General features: G+C 41.4%; 1 protein-coding gene across 1 annotated transcript; it reads left to right on the top strand.

Moving 5' to 3' along the window:
• Window positions 1–1,753: 1,753 nt before the first annotated feature.
• Window positions 1,754–17,982, top strand: LOC147012202 (galactoside alpha-(1,2)-fucosyltransferase 2-like). Its single transcript, XM_085856033.1, has 3 exons — window positions 1,754–1,884; window positions 9,447–9,618; window positions 15,681–17,982. Exons 2-3 carry the CDS (start codon window positions 9,462–9,464, stop codon window positions 16,592–16,594), a joined length of 1,071 nt encoding a protein of 356 aa, XP_085712159.1. The 5' UTR covers window positions 1,754–1,884; window positions 9,447–9,461; the 3' UTR covers window positions 16,595–17,982.
• Window positions 17,983–18,960: the final 978 nt, after the last annotated feature.

Here is an 18,960-nt window from a genome sequence, read left to right as displayed (position 1 = left end):
TGATCGGTCACATGGTTTTGCGGCCATCTTGAAAAAACCCTAAAACCTTCAAACATCTTCTCCAGAAGCGCTGGTCCGTTGAAGGAGAGATTTCAGAACGATATTCGAGACACGTAGGCGATATAAGTTTGTTAATTTCGAATTGATAAGTCACACTGTTTGGCCGCCATGTTGGATTTAAGAAAAATATTAAATAATGTTTTCTCTGGAACCGCTTAACCTAATGAATGTAAAGTTTGCAATTATCATCTATCATCGTGTGTGCACTCGTGGTAAAAATTCTGACATCACATGTCACATGGTTTGGCAGCCATCTTGGATAGAAAAACGCACCTTTACCGATTAACACGAAACTTCAGAAACCTGTTCCAATACCCAGTTGGAAGCAGAATTTAAATGTGTGATGTCATAGGTCACATGGTTCGTCAGCCATCTTGGATTGAAAAATAATATCTTAAAACATCTTTTTCTCTGAAACGACTGAACAGATCCAGGCGAAACTCCACCACTATGACCGCCTCTCCATGACGAATAAAAAGTTCTCACCCCCTTTTGAGGTACGACACAACGTTTGGCAGCCATAGTGGATTGAAGGAAAAATATTAATTAATGTTTACTCTGGAACTACTGCATCAATAAATGTGAAGCATCACCTTTATGGTGGAATAGTCATGCGGAATGAGGTTTGAAATTTCAACGGGATCGGGCCCAGGGTTTGGCAGCCATGTTGGTTTTAAGAAAAATATTAAATAATGTTTTCTCTGGAACTGCTTAACCTAGCGAAGCGAAAATTTGCACTTATCGTCTGCGATCGTTTATGCACATGTGGTGAAAAGTATGACGTCACAAGTCACATGGTTTGGCCGCCATCTTGGATTGAAGGATAAATATTAATTAATGTTTATTCTGTAACCGCTGCTTCTATATATACGAAACTTCAAATTTGTAATTTAGCTGACATGCGAAACAAAAGTTTAAAATTTCAACCTGATCGGTCACGCGGTTTGGCAGCCAGAATTATTTAATTATTTGAATCTGTTCGCCAGTAATAAGGAAATTGAACGCTTTGTGCTGCCCGGTTCTTAACTCGTCTGTTCCATGCCGTCTCGAAGCAGGCCTGTGTTTGTATCACCATTAAATAATGTTTTCTCTGGCACCGCTTATCCGATAAATGCGAAACTTTGCGACCATGATTTAAGTCTCATGTTGTATCAGTTGTGTCAAAGGCGGATGGACTGGGTACCCGGTCATCACTGCCAGCAGTTATAAAGTGGCAGTTCTAGTTATGTTTGGAATTCTCTTTACAAGTGTTTGCGTCATATCGTGATTTACATAAAAAAACAAAAGTATCACCTTCAATAATTTTCGTTTACTATTCGCTACTCGGCCGACCATTTTCTGTAATAAAATTAATTTTTGCCTTTGTTATCAAATTCATGTCTTTAACACAAAACTTAACATTTCCAATCATATAGGATTTACTAATCCATCACAGTGTGTGTGTGTGTGTGTGTGTGTGTGTGTGTGTGTGTGTGTGTGTGTGTGTGTGTGTGTGTGTGTGTGTGTGTGTTTGCCGGGGAGTTAGCCAATCACATTCCAGATAATTTGATATTGCTGCATAAGGCAATTGCAGATGAACAGGAAATTTATTAAACGATTTCACTCCGCAAAACCAACAAGAGTCAACGCCCTTTTCCAAATTTGAATAAACTCTGCCCGCCTTCAACAAAAAGTTTTTTTCGGATCCGACATTTGAAAATATGACAACACCTGTTCTCGTAATACCACATAGCTTCCGCAAGTCACAAAATACAGATCAGCTTTTGTGGGTCGCTCTTGGATTACTTTGGTCAAGACATCTGAAGAACAAATCATTCACAAATCGTAAGTAAATCACAACCCTCCTATCGACTTTCTCAACTACTTTCGTTTGGTGAACCCTCCCATCTACTTTCTTAAGAATCCTCTTGAAAAAGTTCAATCAATCAAACTTTTCAGTCTCACGATCAGCCATGATCTTTCTTGGGAAAACCACATTGTTTTCTCGGATCTCGCTCGTGGGGAGTTGGATCAGGGAGGCCTGGTGAGTCCACATCACACATGTAAATCTGTGTATTCTATGTTTACTGTGGATCGATGGAGAAAGATGGCAAAGCCGATCATTTTAATACGTACGAATTGTGTCGTTTTTTTGTATTTCGTTCGTGCCGACTGGGCATCCATCTGTCGTGCAAAGTCCGTCCTTGGCACATTGACACTCTCAGACACCGACAAGGATTTCATCCGCAGCTTTATGCTGTGGAAATTGAGGCTTTCAAGAGAATTGGATTTTTTTATCATACACTGTCGAGGCTCATATGAGAGCTAACTCACAGAACGTACAAGGGGAGCAGGAGACAAAGGGGGGGGGGGTGGTGAGAGGGAAGGAAAAAAATCAGTGTGGAGCAGAGACATGAGGAGACTGTGGAAGGGAGAGGGATGGGACAGGGCACACAGGATAATAAACAAGATGGAGGACAACAAGGAAATCCAACACAGGTGGAGGCCATTCAGCCATTCATGCCTGCGTGAACATCACACCAACCCAAGATCCAAGAAAGAAAATGAGAAAAAAATTGTTTTTTATTAATGAAACAAAAAAAATACAAATTTTGTTTTTGTAATTTTTTTGTTGTGGTAATTTTCTTTTCTTTTCTTCCCCTCGGAGAGGGGGCATGGGCTCGGTTAAAAATACACGCATCAACCACACAACCCCCCTTGACAAGACCCCCACCAACAGTACTCCATGCATAATCACCCATCAACACACAAAGTCTTATCAACATCCCTACACCCCTCTATCTCCATAACTTCCAGGTACCTATCGAATTCTAATTTAAACTTATCTACTTTTTCTGCTGGCACTATCTTTCCAGGGAGACCATTCCATGCATCAACTACTCTCTGAGTGAAAGTCCCCTATCTTACTGCCATCTTAACTCTCCTCTTTACTCACAGGCTGTGGCCCCTGGTTATGTCACTGTCTACTGTGTTGGATGATTCATTTGCACTTATTTTATCGATAACTTTCATTATCTTAAACATCTCTATCATATCTCCTCGTAACCGCCTCCTTTCTAGTGAGTAAAGCCCTGTCTCCTTCAACCGCTCCTTATAGCTGAGTCTCGGCCCGGAATCAATCCAGTAGCCCGACGCTGAACCTTCTCCATGGCATCTATGTCCTTCCAGAACTGTGGTGTCCATAACTGCACACAATATTATTGATACGGCCCTCACTAAATTCCTGAACAATGTTAACATGACCTGCTTTGATTTATAATTGATCCCCCTCCTTATACAGCCTAAAACCATATTTGCTTTACCTATAGCTGCCTGGCACTGTGCTACCTGCTTACCTCCCGTATCTATTACCACCCCCAGATCCTCCTCCTCCAAAATTACCCCTTGCATCCTGTAATCTCCATTTTCATTGTTCTTTCCCATACCCAACACCTTACACTTGCTCAGGTTAAATTCCACATGCCAGTCTTTCACCCAATCCATGAAAGTATCAATATTCTCTTGTATCTGTTCACCACCCCCTCTGCTATCCACCTTACCTCCAAGCTTTGTGTCATCCACAAATTTGGAAAGCTTTCTCTTTATCCCATAATCAAAATCGTTAATGTAAATATTGAATAGTAATGGTCCGAGTACTGATCCCTAAGGTACCCCGCGACTTACATCCTCCCAGCAAGACATCCTCCCACTCAGAGCCACTCTGCTTCCTATCACGAAGCCAATTTGCAACCCAATTAGCTACCCGACCAGCCACTCCAGAAGCCCTCACTTTGGCGAACAATCTCCAATGTGGTACCTTGTCAAATACCTTCTTAAAGTCTAGATATACTATGTCCACTGCCTTTCCCTCATCCACCCAATCAGACACTGCTTCATAGAACTCTAAAAGATTTGTTAAACAGGAACTACCTTTGGTAAACCCATTGTGACTACCTTTACTTAGTTTGTATTTGTTTCAATGGTTCCTCCTCCGGTCTTTAATTAATGTTTCCAACACCTTCCCCACAACTGAAGTCAAACAAACACGTCTGTCGTTTCCCAATTCTTCTCTGGATCCTTTCTTAAATAATGGTGTTGCATTTGTGACTCTCCAATCCTCCAGTACCTGTCCTGACTCCAGTGAGCTATTGAACATATCCGTTAACATCTCGCTTACCTGCTCAGCCACGTTCCTCAATACTTTCGGGTGCATATTATCTGGACCCAGAGCCTTATCTACTCTTAGATTACCTCGCTGTTCCTTTACTTCCTCCACTCCAACCTGGACCTTCTGTAAAAGCCCTTCCTCACCTCCTCGATACATACTCTCAACTATTGGCAATTCTCCTGACTGTTCTTGAGTAAAAGTTGAAGAAAAATACCTGTTTAATAAGCCTGCCATCTCACTTTCATCACTAACCACTCTCCCGGTGCTATTCCTCTCTGGGCCCACACTGATCCTAACATGTTCTTGTCTGCTGATACACTGAAACAAAGCCTTGCAATTATGTTTAGTATTCTTAGCCATGTCCTTCTCATCCTCTTTTTTGGCTCACCGAGTTATTTTCTTCTCTTTCCTCTGTTTAATTGGATAATGATATAAATCTAACTCCAGTCCTGTTCTTTTAAACCAAATAAATGCCTTCTGCTTCTCCTTCATAGCGTTCCTTATTTCACTGCTCAACCACCCTGGTCTCTTTCTGCTTCTAGTTTTATGCCTCATTGGAATGTACTTACTCTGTGCTCTACACATTTTGTCCTTGAAGGTTTCCCATTTCTCTGATGCTGATTGTCCTGTTGTTAGAGTATCCCCATCTACATCACCCAATTCTCTCCTCATACCCACAAAGTTTGCATTCCTGAAATCTAATAGCCTTACCCTACTATCCTGAACTCTAACCCTCAACAGAATCTTTGCACACACAATGTGATGGTCACTTGCTCCTCAATTCTCTCCAACCTCCACCTCCTCCACCATATTGGGATTGTTACTGAAAAGGAGTTCAAACACACTCCCCCTCGTGGTCTTATGTACAAATTGGGTTTAAAAGCAATGTCGGAATAAAACTAGGAAATCCTTCTCTGCTCTGCCCTTTCCCTGTTCCTGGACCCAATCTATCCATGGCAAGTTAAAATCCCCCATAATCAATACTATCCCCTTACCACATGCCCTTTTGAATTCTTCAAGTAATCCTCCTTCCTCCTCTTCCCTCGCACCTGGAGCCCTATAAAATCATCCTACCAGTATCTTACTGTTTTTACAATCTCTAATCTCCACCAACATAGATTCCCCAACATTTATTCCTTCCTTAATGTCACCCCTTTCTCTTGATGCAATGCTGTCCTCTACCCAGATTGCTACTCCTCCTCCTATTCTCTCCTTCCGATCACACCGATACACCTTGTAGCCTTATAATCCTGTCCTCCAGTTTCTCTCCTCCTAAAACCATGTCTCACTCACTGCAACTATATCGTACTCCTCGCGATCCACTTTGGCTTCAAGCTCTTCCATTTTATTATTTAAACTTCTGGTATTGGTATAGAATATCTTTAACTTTTCCCTTCCTGAAATTCTATTTTCCTGCCTGGCCTTACTCATCCCAATTACTTCATCTGTTCTTTCCTTTATAGCTTCCCCACCCTCCACTGACCTTAAAAAGCCTGAAATCCAGGGACCATAGCCTGAGAGTAAAGAAGAGGAGAGTGATGATGGTAGCAAGGCAGGGGACTTTTACTCAGGGAGTAGTTAATGCATGGAATGGTCTCCCTGGAAATGTGGTGGCAACAGAAAAAGTAGATAAGTTTAAATTAGAATTAGATATGTACCTGGAAGTTATGGAGATAGAGGGGTGTGTGGATGTTAATTGGACTTTTAGGTAGTTTGAGCATTGATGGGTGATTGTGTGCATGTGTACGGAGTGTTGTTGGTGGTGGTGTTGTCAAGGGGGGTTGTGTGGTTGATGTTGTGTGTTTTTAACCAAGCTCATGCCCTCTCCAATGAGGGGAAGAAAAATAAATAAATAAATAAACAAACAAACAAACTTATTTCATTCATAATTTTTTTTTGGGCATTTTCTTCCTTTGATCTTTTGCAGATAAATTAGTAGGCATGATGGGCTGAATGGCCTCCACCTGTGTTGGATTTCCTTGTAAATTTCCTTGTAAATCCTGCTGGGTGTCCATATCGTACACCCTCCTCACCGAGAAACTCTGTGAGGGAGACAGTTTTGCGCTGACAACTCGACCATGAAACAGGTTCGTATAGGTTTACATGGTGCCTGCAGCAAGTGACAAATATAACCTGAACTGACCTGACAACAATCAGTCAAGGACACCAAAAATATCAGTTTTCCTCCCACAAGCAAATATGGCATGTGTTACATCCATGACACATCATGTACGCACTCACTAAGGCTGTGAAAAATACAATCCACAGATTATATATATATATATATATATATATATATATATATATATATATATATATATATATATATATATATATATATATATATATATATATTATATATATATATATATATATATATATATATATATATATATATATATATATATATATATATATGAGCCCGGTGTTTGCGCAGTGGTTAGGGCAGCGGCTTGGGATCCAAAAGGTCCTGAGTTCAAGCCCCGTTTGGCCACTGAATTAATACACCAGGTGGTTGACTCAGCCTGTCATCCTTCCGAGGTTGGTGAAATGAGTACCAGTATACTGGGCCAGTGTATACCCCGGTTAAAATAGGTGTACCATATCCCCGTGCCGTAAGAGGCGACCAAGGTTGCGTCAGGAAGGGCATCCGGTGTAAAACATGTGCCAAATCATTATGTGGATCATACGGATGATCCGCTGTGGTGACCCCTAACGGGAGCAGCTGAAAGAAGAAGAGAAGATATATATATATATATATATATATATATATATATATATATATATATATATATATATATATATATATATATATATACACACATGTATAAAATTGGATGGCAACAAAGAAATAAATGACATACTTTGTGGATATTAATATGATTAGCCGTGCCATCTTTATTTATAGATCTCCAGTAAACATCTGATACACAGATTTGCATCTGTGGGATGTGGACTCACCAGCGCTCCCTGATCCAACTTCCCACTCGTAAAATCACAGAAAACATCACATGGTGAGCGTCGCTCATCAAAAGCTGTTCATGTCTGAATTTGCAAACAGATGAAAACCATCTTTAAGAAAAAGTGAAGCTGAAATCATGAAAATGATTTGCAGCATTCACGCAATTTGGCTACATTCTAAATTTGTCACGCAATTTGCCAGTTTTATAACCAGTCGTATTTCTATCATTCGAAAGTGGACACTGAATTTTACTACAGCAGCTGCGATGGAACTTACATATTCAGACATGTACAGATTGGTCACAAAGTCTCAATGCACGCAGGTAGAATTTAGTTATCATTTGTCTGTATAATTCACTCCATTATCCACACAAATTTGAATTTTCTCCATATTCTTCTAGATACCTTCCATTTTTAGGGTTGGAAGTCATAAAAGCAGCTCCTGACAGTTGTTTGAAGGTGTCTTTATCACATGCTTGCCTCACCTCATATTACCTCACCTCTCACAGCGGTGATTACAACATTGGTGGTTACCGTGTGGCAACTTCATCACACACATTCTTCACCACCTCATGTTTCCTCACGTTTAATGGTAGTGATTACAATATTGGTGATTATGGTGTTGCATCTTCATCACACACATTCCTCACCACCTCATGCTGCCTCACCTTTGATGGTGGTGATTACAATATTGGTGATTACGGTGCGGCGTCTTCATCACATGCTTTCCTCACCACCTCATGTTTCCTCACCTCTCACGGCAGTGATTACAATATTGTTGATTACTGTGTGGTGTCTTTCTCTCTCTTTTTCATCCTGTTAGGAGAAGATAGTGGGGAAAAACCGAACCCATCCCTCACAAAGCATATCCCCTTTGTAAAGGCCCTGTCACACCTTGACGTTTTAGCCAGTGTATGCCGACGTATGAAAAATTTGGTGAATACGCTGGCACACGTCGAATATGTTATGGGTAAGTTTTGTATACGTTAAGAACACGCTGAAGCACGCTGGCATACATCGTAATACGCCGAGCTCGTCGACAAATTTTCCATGCTCAAAATTTTTCTATGTATGCCAGCGTATGACTCACGTTCCGCATATGCTGGCCATAATTTGTGGGCACGTTATGCGATCGTTGACACAAGTTGACACAAGTTACTTGTAAGTTACTCATAAGTGGAAATACGTCGAGGTAATGTCTCGCATACCCAAAACTTATTTCTAACCTATGAGTACCATAACTTATGTTTTGAACCTATGTGTAACGCATCTTCAATGCATATTGATGTATGTAGACTTATTTGACGTCTTCCGGATGACCACAGAACTTACTGAACGTGTTTATAACTTACAGCTACCGTATAATGGCGTATTGGCAGCGTTTAGGGGAATTGGTATATAAAAATGGGGTTCACAGGAGGAACCCGTCAGTGTTTGAGACTCCATGGTGAGTAGATGTCCATGTCATCCGAGAGATGGAGGATCTGGCAAGGCTGAGAAGACAATACCTACTAGCTGTCCTCCAACATCAACATGACCTCATCGATTTGACACTGTACCAGTGGAGTGTCAATAGAGCCAGAAGAAGAAAAGGTGAATGTAGGAGAAGGAACTGTGTAAGACCATGGATCGGGAGGCGGTTATGATTTGAATCGTCGAGCCGCAGCCTTTTAATAGGCTACGCCACGTGATCGTCGGGGATACGCTGCAGCGCGCTATGCATAAGTTAGACTATCGTTGGGCATAGGTTGTGAACGCCGACAACATGCTAAACATTCGTTGGTATAAGTTATCTATAAGTTATCGAAACTTTCTGTGTACGTTACTAATACGTTATGCATATGTCCAACTAGTTATGAATACGCCCAAACCTGAAAAAAACATCAATAGTTCAGCGTACTCCAGCGTTTTACATACATTTTGATACGTTGCCATACGCTGGCTAAATCGTCAAGGTGTGACAGGGACTTAACCCACTAAACACAAGAGAGAACCCTATCTGGAACATGTAAAAACGAAATAACTGACTCGGGAATCGCTGGATGGTGTGTGCTATTGCTTTGGGGTCTCAGTTCCCATAACCGTCGCAATATCCTCCAGGTTTTTGATCTGCTGAATGGTAATTGTAGATGCTGTTGGAATATTTGTAAAACAACTTAAATCGCCTTTCAGGAATAGCATGTTCAAGTACTTTTGAAGCCATTTTCATGATAAATCGAATGAAAGGACAAACTACATTTTTGTTCTTTTCCTTTTGTTCGTTGAAACGCGTGAATAGGTTTAATGAAGGAGTATGGCACCTGGACAAACTGGTATGAAACATCCTGCTGAACCTTCCAGGGCCAGAAATTCCATCAGATCCAAAAATTTCCTCATGCTGCTTCTGATCTGCAGCATATTGTGTTTCACCTGTGGCCTCTTCACATCTTTACCACCCGATCTGAATATAAGTAAGTGATGTGTGAATCATTTCCATTTATATCATTGTCACTTTAGAACTGACAATATATCTTTGATTTTTTTGTTGTTGTTGAGTGAAGAGTAATAAACCTTTTTTTTGAAGTAGCAAAGAGCCTTCTCTTCCTAACGGTTGGGAGGAAGCAGGATTCAGAGTACCTGTTTAGTATTCCGATTATATCAAACACAAACAAACGTCTTCCCTCTCAGGGTAGTGTGGAGGTGATTTGTTAGGGGTTAAAATGGGGCAAGTAAAAAGGTAAGGTAGGGTAAGATAGGGTTTAAAGATAGGTTAAAATAAAGATTGACAAAAAAAAACCACTCAGGATGAATGCAACAGTTAGTTCATTATCATGTGATTAACATATGTGCCTGGTGTTGGCTTAATAGTTAGGGTGGTGGGCTTGGGATCCCAGAATGCTGAGTTCAAATCCTGTAGCACATACTCACAAAAAACGAAACTGCCGGTTTCTTCACATTTTCATATTTTACTCCAGATTTTGTGTTCCATCGTCCACATTATCTGATAATCCAAACTCAAATTATATTTAGATTATATATTTTAATTCATCCATTTGAGTAGATCTTGGAAAATTACATCATATAATGCATGAAATCGCTTGAGAGTTGCATATTCCCAGATTAATTCACTTCAATACCATTATAAAGAAAACAGAACAATTTGTTTTTGTTATGTGAAGTGTTCTTCAGTTGAATACCATGATCACCCTGTCATATTTAATTTCAGTGATTATAAGAGCCAAGTTCACTGGCCTACATACAGTGCCTTCAGAAAGTATTCACACCCGTTGACATTTGTCACATTTTCTTGTGTTACAACCTGAATTTAAGGTGTATTAAATTTAAATTTTTTGTCACCGATCCAAATAAAATACACCACAACAACAAAGGTAAAACACGTTCTGAGAATTTTTTACAACTTCATGAAAAAATGAAAAGCTGAAATGTCTTGTGCCAATAAGTGTTCAACCCCTTTGCTGTGACACTCCAAATTGAGCTCAGGTTTGGGAGCAAGCACCGGACCAGCGAGTCGCTGCGCCACTTTCCACCGGTGCTCCAGGGCCTCTGTCTGGCCATCCCCCAGGCAGATGCCTGGTCTATCCCAATCTCCTTGAGATGCCAATCAACCTGCTGCAACCACTAGGCATGTGGTTGGCTCAGTGGCCTCTTTCACACACGAGGCTCCCTCGCTGAGAGAATCTAATGAGCAGGATCAGCACCAGGAAAACGAGCCACATGTCCATACAGCAGCATCTGATGCTTACGAACTATGCAGGTAACAAATCTCATTTGAGTATTTCTCAGCAACCGCTCGTTGGACACAAAGTCCGACCAGCGATAGCCCAGGATTCTCCGAAGAGACCTTGGACCAAAAGGAGTCAAATCTCCATCTCAGATCCCTGGATAAAGTCCAAGTCTCACATCTGTAGAGCAAGACTGGAAGCACCAAAGACCTGACGACTCAGACCTTCATACTCGTGCATAGGTGCCGACAGTGGCACATCCCATGGTGCAGTCAATCCATGACTCCCAAGGCCCGACCCAGACGTCTATTGACCTCTGACTCACAGCCAGCGGAGACACGAATATCCCCGCCAAGGTAAGTGAATCTCTCCGTGACCTCAACATCCTCACCACAAACAGGTAGACAGGATAACAGAATCCAAGATGTCATTGAAAGCTTGGATCTTAGTTTTCACCCAGGAAACCTGTAATCCCAGTGTCTCCAATGCCTTGAAGGCCTGCGAAAGGATATCCAAAGTCTCTGCAAAGATGACTGCATCATCTGCGAAATCAAGGTCACTCAGGATGAATGAATGTCTTGACACTACCAAACAATGCACTGCAGTTTGATCTCTCTGGCATCCTCCTCAGAATCCAATTCATACGAGCACTGAAAATTGTGGGGGCCAGCACCCCCCCCCCCTGACAAACTCCATTAACAGGAAATAATTCATGGATAGAACCACCACAACGCACAGCACTCTCAGTACCAGAGAATAGCTCAGACATCAGATTGATCAGTTTTGGTGGCACCCCACGAAGACAAAGTATCCTCCAGAGGGCATCCCGATTCAGTGAATGGAACGCTTTGCAGAGATCAACAAAGGCTGCAAGCAGCCCCTGCCCAAACTCTCGTCTGCGTTCAGTGAGGACCCGAAGACCAAGGATACTCTCAATCATTGACCTTTTTGGAGTGAAGCCTGACTGCTCTGGGCGCTGGTGCTCAAGTAGATGGTGGCAAACTCCTTCAATAATTATCTGAGGAAAGTCCTTGCCTGGCACTGAGAGCAGCTTCACCCCACGGTAGCTGTTTCAGTCCGACGATCACCCTTCTCTTTCCAGAGAGGGACCACAAGGTCCCACTTCCACTCAGTTCAGACGATTCCTGTATTCCAAATAGAGCACAGAACTGCATGCAATATCATGAGTGCAGCATTTCCACCAGCCTTGAGAAGTTCAGTACAGATGCCACAGATCCGCGGAGCTTTTTACCCCATTTCAACCCGTTCACTGCAGCCTGTGTTTCCCCAAACTAAGGTGGTTCACAGTTGATTGGTGGGTCAGCAATGGGAATAGTAACACACCTGACATCCAACTCAATAACTGGTGGGTCAGCCTGATACAGGCGCTCAAACTAACTGGCCCAGTAGGCCTTCACTTCGGACTCCTCTACAAAGAGCCCACCACCCTCCACTCAAACTGCAGTACACTGAGGGACAGGCTTAGAGGAATGCAATGCACGAATTCCCCTGTAAGCAGGACGAGATTCACTTGTCCACAGGTGATGCTCTACCCCCTCACAGATTCCTCGCACATAGGCCTCCTTATCCGCCCTCAGCGCATGTGCAGTTTTATGCCTCAACTCCCTGTAAAGCTCATCTCTGCCATTAGGCCTGGCCCTGTGACTCTGGTGAATGGTATCCAGTGTCCCTTGAGAGACAAAGTTCTTCTTCGCCTGATGGTGAGTTCCAAGACATCCACCGGAAACATCGAGGATGGTAGACTTGAAGGCACTCCACAACTCTTCAGGATTCCTCAAATTGAGATCAGGTGCATCCATTTTCCTTTGATCATCCTTGATATGTCTTCACAACTTGATTGGTGTCCACGTGTGGATAAATCAATTGATTGGACATGATTTAGAAGGAAACACACCTTTTTACATAAGGTCCCACAGTTGACAGTGCATGTCAGAGCAGAAACTCCACCATGAAGTCCAATGAACTGTCCGTAGGACTCCTAGATAGATGTAGTTCTGGGGAAGGGGATAAAACAATCCCGAGAGTGTTGAAAGTTCCTAAGAGCACAGTGATCTCCATCATTAGGAAATAGAAAGAATATGCAATGACCAAGACTCTTCCTTGAGCTGGCCATTAGAACAGACTGAGCACCTGGGCAAGAAGGACCTTGAGTTGAAAAAAAATCATGGAGTTGACCAAGAACCCAATTACCACTCTGACAGAACTACAAAGTTCCTTGGCTGAGATGAGAAAACCTGCCGGCAAGCCAACAGTGTCTGCAGCATTTCACAAATCTTGGCTTTATGGGAGAGTGGCCAGACGGAAGGCACTCCTGGGGAAAAGGCACATGACAGCATGCCTGGAGGTTGGAAAAAGCCACGTGAAAGACTGAGAGCATGAGGCAAAATATTATTTTGGCTGATGAGAGAAAAATTGAACTCATTGACCTCAATGCAAAGCGCTACATCTGGCGGAAACCAAGCATTGCTCATCACCCATCTAACACCATCCATACCATGAAGCTTGGTGGTGCCAGTATCATGCTATGGGGATACTTTTCAGCGCCAGGGACTGGGGGGCTGGTAAGGATGGAGGAAATAATGAATGGAGTGAAATACAGGCAAATCCTTTCGGAGAACCTGCTTCAGAGTGCAAAAGATCTTAAACAGTGTCAAAGATTTACGTTTCAACAGGACAATGACCCAAAGCATACAGCCAAAGCAACACTGGAATGGCTTCAGAACAAGAATGTGAAAGTCACTGAGTAGCCCAGCCAACGCCCAGACTTGAATCCCATTGAGAATCTGTGGAAAGAGTTGAAGTTTGCGAGCCACCAATGCTCCCCATCTAACTTGACAGAGCTTGAGCAAATCTGCAAGGAAGAATGGGAGAAAACCCCCAAGTCAAGATGTGCAAAGCTGTTACGGGCATACCCAAGACGACTCGAAGCTTTCATCACTGCCAAAGGTGCTGCTACAAAGTATTGACTCTGCAGATTGAATACTTATTGACAGAAGACATTTCAGGTTTTCATTTTTAATTAACTTATTAAAATTTCCTAAAACATGTTTTTACTTTGTCATTATGGGCTATTTTGTGTGGAATAGTGTCAATTTTTAAAAATTCAATCAATATTAAATTCAGGCAGTAACAACAAAATGTGAAAAAGTCAAGGGGTGTGAATACTTTCTGAAGGCACTGTACTTGTCCAGGGTTTGAAGTTAATTTGCCATTTATGGCAGCAAGTAACTAATGTAAGTAATTTAACAAAAACTAACCATTGTTTCTGCATGTGTGGATGCAACCACACTGTTGTTAGAGTAATTTCAGATTTGTTTTTAAGTCTGAATCAAAATGTTTGTTTCAAGCCTTGACCGCATGGATTCAATCAAACAAAGACATGAAAAAACAAAGCTATGATTTCTGCAGGGTGGATGTGGGAGGGGTGGAATCTCTACTGATTTATGGTTTTTAATTGCCAGTACAATTTGAAAAGCCATTTCATGCCAGGCTAGTGCCAACTTTAACCCCCTTGATATGCCTTTTTAAAGGGATCAGCATCCCTTACCAATTAAATGTAAACAAGGTATTACCATGAGTTTTTATTTTCGACAATTTTCCCTCCACCTTTCTTCTACCTCTCTCAACTATACCCTCTGTTTCATGTCTTAATACATACATAAAAAAATACAACAAAAAATACCCTTTACCTGACATTGCACCCCACCTGACCACGTGGCTTCCTGTACCGACTCATCTTCCTCCTTCTGCCGATCAACCATCTGCTTTTGTCAACCCACATTCACCATACACCTTCACAATTTTTTATACAACCTTTCCTTTACCCAATCTTACCTAATCTTGAAAAAACGAATCTTTATTCTTTTACCTTCTCACATTACACCTCCTGTAACCACGAGTTTATAGACCCACTCTTCTTCTTCCTGTAACTTTTGTCGAACTTCCAGCTTCCTTTTGCATTTGCTGATCCAAATTCACCAACATATACATGATTATTCTTCACCCTTTCCTTTACCTAATCTTACGTCATCTTTATCTTTTGGAGTATTGGAGTATTGCTCTTAAACTCCCATCGATTTCCAATTGGAGATGGAATGTCAGGTTATAGTTCGAAGCTACACTTTTCCATGGCTGCCTGAAAGTTTGCACGTTGGTGTGCTTATACAAGGCATCCTGATTGGGTGGCATGACAAATGAGTCAATTTTTGCAGAGGGGTGAGTTTGTGACAACAGTGAGTTTGTGATGAAACAGTGCTGTGTCAGTGAGTTTGTCACTCCACACTGGTTCCATGATCTACCCTAATCTATAAACCCCAGTTCGGGTCTGTATTGTTATATGCTGTCTAGTTGTCAACATCCCCTCCGACAAGGTCAGAGATTGGGGACTTTAAAATGAGCTCCGTCCGACCGACCGATCATTCATCTATGACCGATTGGCCATCCATGTACTTTTCTGTGCCCGATATTTCAAAAACAGTTGAACATTTAGCTTTCTTAATGCAAATAACTACAGTGTCCGTCATGACATTATTTCAACCTGATTAGATTACAGCTGTGATTGACTCAATTATGTTGCCACGGTAACCATCTCGGTAATTTGGCTTGTGTATGAGATATTCCAAAAACCGTTCAACATTTAGCTTTCATCTTATGCAGATCTATTTTTCATACCAACCAAAAGGAGTATCAGCTCCTTGTTAAATTTTTAACAGACCAAGTCAAGAAATGTGGTTGGACCTAAATTTTTCAATTTTTTTTTCTCCTATCAGGGCATACTAATATCGGCTCGCCAACTTCCACGCCACAGAAACTGCCTGGAGTATGGATTTCCTCTTCAGCAGGACGTCTTGGAAACCAGTTGGGCATGTATGCATCCCTTCTGAGCCTTGCCCGATTGAATGGACGGCAAGCATATCTGTGTCCAAGCTCAGCCAAATACCTGGAACCACTTTTTAAGTTGTCGCTACCTCGCTTGCCTGAAAATGAGAATGTAAACTTAACAGAGTACCAGCTCAATTACTGGATGGAGGAGAAATACAAAAGTATTTCACTAATGCGTGTTCATTTGACAGGGCATGCTTTCTCTTGGACATTATTTGACCGCTACCGTGATGATATCAAGCGGGAATTCACATTCCTCCCAATAATTCGTGAAACAACAGACACATTTCTCAGTAGTGTTGCTGCAAAAATCCATAGCCAATTCTCAGGGGCTAATATAACCTTTGTGGGGATGCATGTTAGACGAGGAGACTACGTGCATATTGTGCCCAAGCAATGGAAAGGTGTAATTGCAGATGCGCTGTACTTAGCCAAGGCAATGGAGCGCATGCGAGGGCGCTACCCTGACTCTGTATTTGTAGTAGCGAGTGATGATGTTACATGGTGTCGTCATAACATCAACGTATCACGAGGAGATGTATATTTTGTAGCTGACGGTATACCTCAGGCGAGCCCAGGACAAGACATTGCGGTACTTGCTGCGTGTAATCACACTATCATGACCTTTGGCACTTTTGGGTTTTGGTGTGCATACCTAGCTGGTGGTGATGTCATATACCTTTCCAATAATTTTCTGCCAAACTCCCCAATTTTGAAAGTTTTTCGGTACAAAGCTGCTTACTTGCCAACTTGGGAGGGAATTCCAGCTGACTTGTCACCACTTACAAAAAAAAAACCATGAAATTATAGATCTTTTCAATCGTCATTGACATATTTGGTGATCTTGTTTGTACACATTTTGATTCTGTGATATCAGGTTTCAATGCAGCAAACTGTTTATGCTCTGTTGTCTTCTGTGTGGGTTATGTCTGAGGTACTCCTTCATTTAAGTTTTTACAAATCAAGATTGATCGAGAATGTATTTGCTATTCTGCTGTCTTTATTTCCATTACGGTGACTACAATTAGCCTGGAAGAAAAGCAAGAAGGCATGTACTCTCGGCCCTGAGTTATCAAGCTTAGTTTAGAGTCTCAGTCCAACTCTAATCTGATGAATCCTGTATTTTTGCAGGAATGACGTGGCATCAAAGTGTGTGCCGTCCATCAGATGGACGTTAAACTGGACATCCTGTCTGCAGCATTAGTTGGTGGATGATAGATGTCCCATTGTGTCCTTCTCTAAAAGTGGGAGAGCAATCACCAGCGCCATGTACAAATTATATATTCCTACCCTGATTGACTGCTGGGAAGGCAATGGCAAATCAACCAGCATAACTCTTGGCACGAAACTGCTTTACCAACAACAAAGCTCTGTAAAGAGAATGACACATATCATCTTACAAATAATCATGACAATAATTGTGCTGTTACTTCATATATATTATGATCATTTTCCATGCAAGGATAGGTGGCCACACCTGGACACATTATTCAGCAATTAGTCGAAAATATTTTGCAAAAAGACAATAAAAAGAAGAAAATTACCAAGTTACCTAATTTTAAAATTTAAGCAATGACCAATTTTTCCACTTTCCTTGTTCACAATCTGCAGCAGTTTCATCAAGTCCTCTTTACTTTCTTCCAACAGAGTGGTATCATCAGCATACTTTATATTGTTGATACGTCTTCCTACAATCCTGAATTTAGCCTCCATCTCATCCCAGTTAAATTTCCTCATGATTTATTCGTGATACAAGATTATATGCTGGAAGGGGAGAGAACGTATCACTGTCTAATCCCTTTTCCATTGGCAAAGCATTCTTTCTCTCCATACTCTGTTCTTACTGCAGCATCTTGTTTAGGCTCCACGCTTATAATCAGACATATCAGGTCTCATCAGATATTTAATGTATTAAATCAATGCAATACTGTTAAGTTTTATTTGCTTTTTTGTATTCACTCTGGGATAGTATTAAGATGTAGTCAAAAAGGGAGAAGGCTCTATTAGATATGTATGGAATCTTTATACATACATTCATCCATACATACATACAGTACATCATATGGATGGATTATGTTCTTTTGGATGCTCATGCAGCAATCTGGTATTGCAATGGGAATCAAGGTTGGAGGTTTCAATTATCAGCGATATATCGGCATGCTGTATCTTTACTGTCAATAAAAGTACTCGTCTGGATTGAACGTTGAAATTTTGTCAGTGACTGTACATTTGAAGTATTAGTAGGTATAAAAAGATATGCCAATCTTGACTGCATTTTCCTGTTGAATAATGGTTACACACAAAGCACAAAACTATACAAAAGAAAAGGTTGACTGTGTTTGGCCAGAAAGGCTTTTCAGTGTGAGGGGATGACGTTTCTCTCCACGAATACCCCCAGCAAAGGTAAAAAGGCCGATGGAATGTATTTTTTTTTTACCTTGAACATATCATTGAGTATGCTTCAGGTTTACAGATGCATTTGCAAGACCTCCTATCCATCAGCAAAGCAATCAGCACACCGACCAACTCCAAATGCCTTGCTATTCATTTAAAAGGAGCATGCCATTGAGGTGTGTTGAGCTTGCAAGTGATTTGCCTTTGCTGCTATATTGCAAATGGGATGCCCCAGGGGCATGTTCCTTTTCAATTAATATATTACCAGGCCATGTATAACTGGAACATACCCAACAGGGACGAATTTTTTTTCCTAAAAAAGCACTTCTTTCTTTAGTGTAGGAATTATTCAGAACCAACGTCGATTCCAGTTCACTACTCGATTCCTTTCAATTCCTTGGTTGGAATTGATTCTTTCCAACACTACTAAGCACTCAAGCAAGCACACCAATGAAACAGTTGATAAGAAATGTGTGGCTGGGTCATACTAAACACCATCCTTAGATGTCCAGAGATGACCGGAGATGTGCAGAGTATAAAACAATGTTAGAATTAGACACATGAACACATTTTTTTGGCAATCGGAACTGCTGCTAAGTTCAGTTCCACAGTCTAAATTTTGAAATTCGATTCAGGTTAAGAAATTATTGAGCTCATTAGATTTCAGCTGTCATTCTTACAAACACCCAGAGGCTTGTATGGTGATGGAGGGTGATGGGGTGATCAGCAAACATCACTGCCCTGCACAAAAAGGTGCAAAAACAGATTCCTGCA

This window comes from Eptatretus burgeri, chromosome 15 (assembly GCF_056783735.1).
Source record: "Eptatretus burgeri isolate ZD-2024b chromosome 15, Ebu_testis_v1, whole genome shotgun sequence".
Lineage (NCBI taxonomy): Eukaryota > Metazoa > Chordata > Myxini > Myxiniformes > Myxinidae > Eptatretus > Eptatretus burgeri.
The sequence above is the reverse complement of the archived record's forward strand: the minus strand, read 5'-3'. Positions and strand labels throughout refer to the sequence as shown.

Bases quoted from the DNA above. Each gene is read 5' to 3' on its own strand.
- LOC147012202 (XM_085856033.1), top strand. From the start codon at position 9,462: ATGGCACCTGGACAAACTGGTATGAAACATCCTGCTGAACCTTCCAGG. The intron at 9,619-15,680 runs GTAAGTGATGTG...TTCTCCTATCAG, and splicing joins ACCACCCGATCTGAATATAA to GGCATACTAATATCGGCTCG.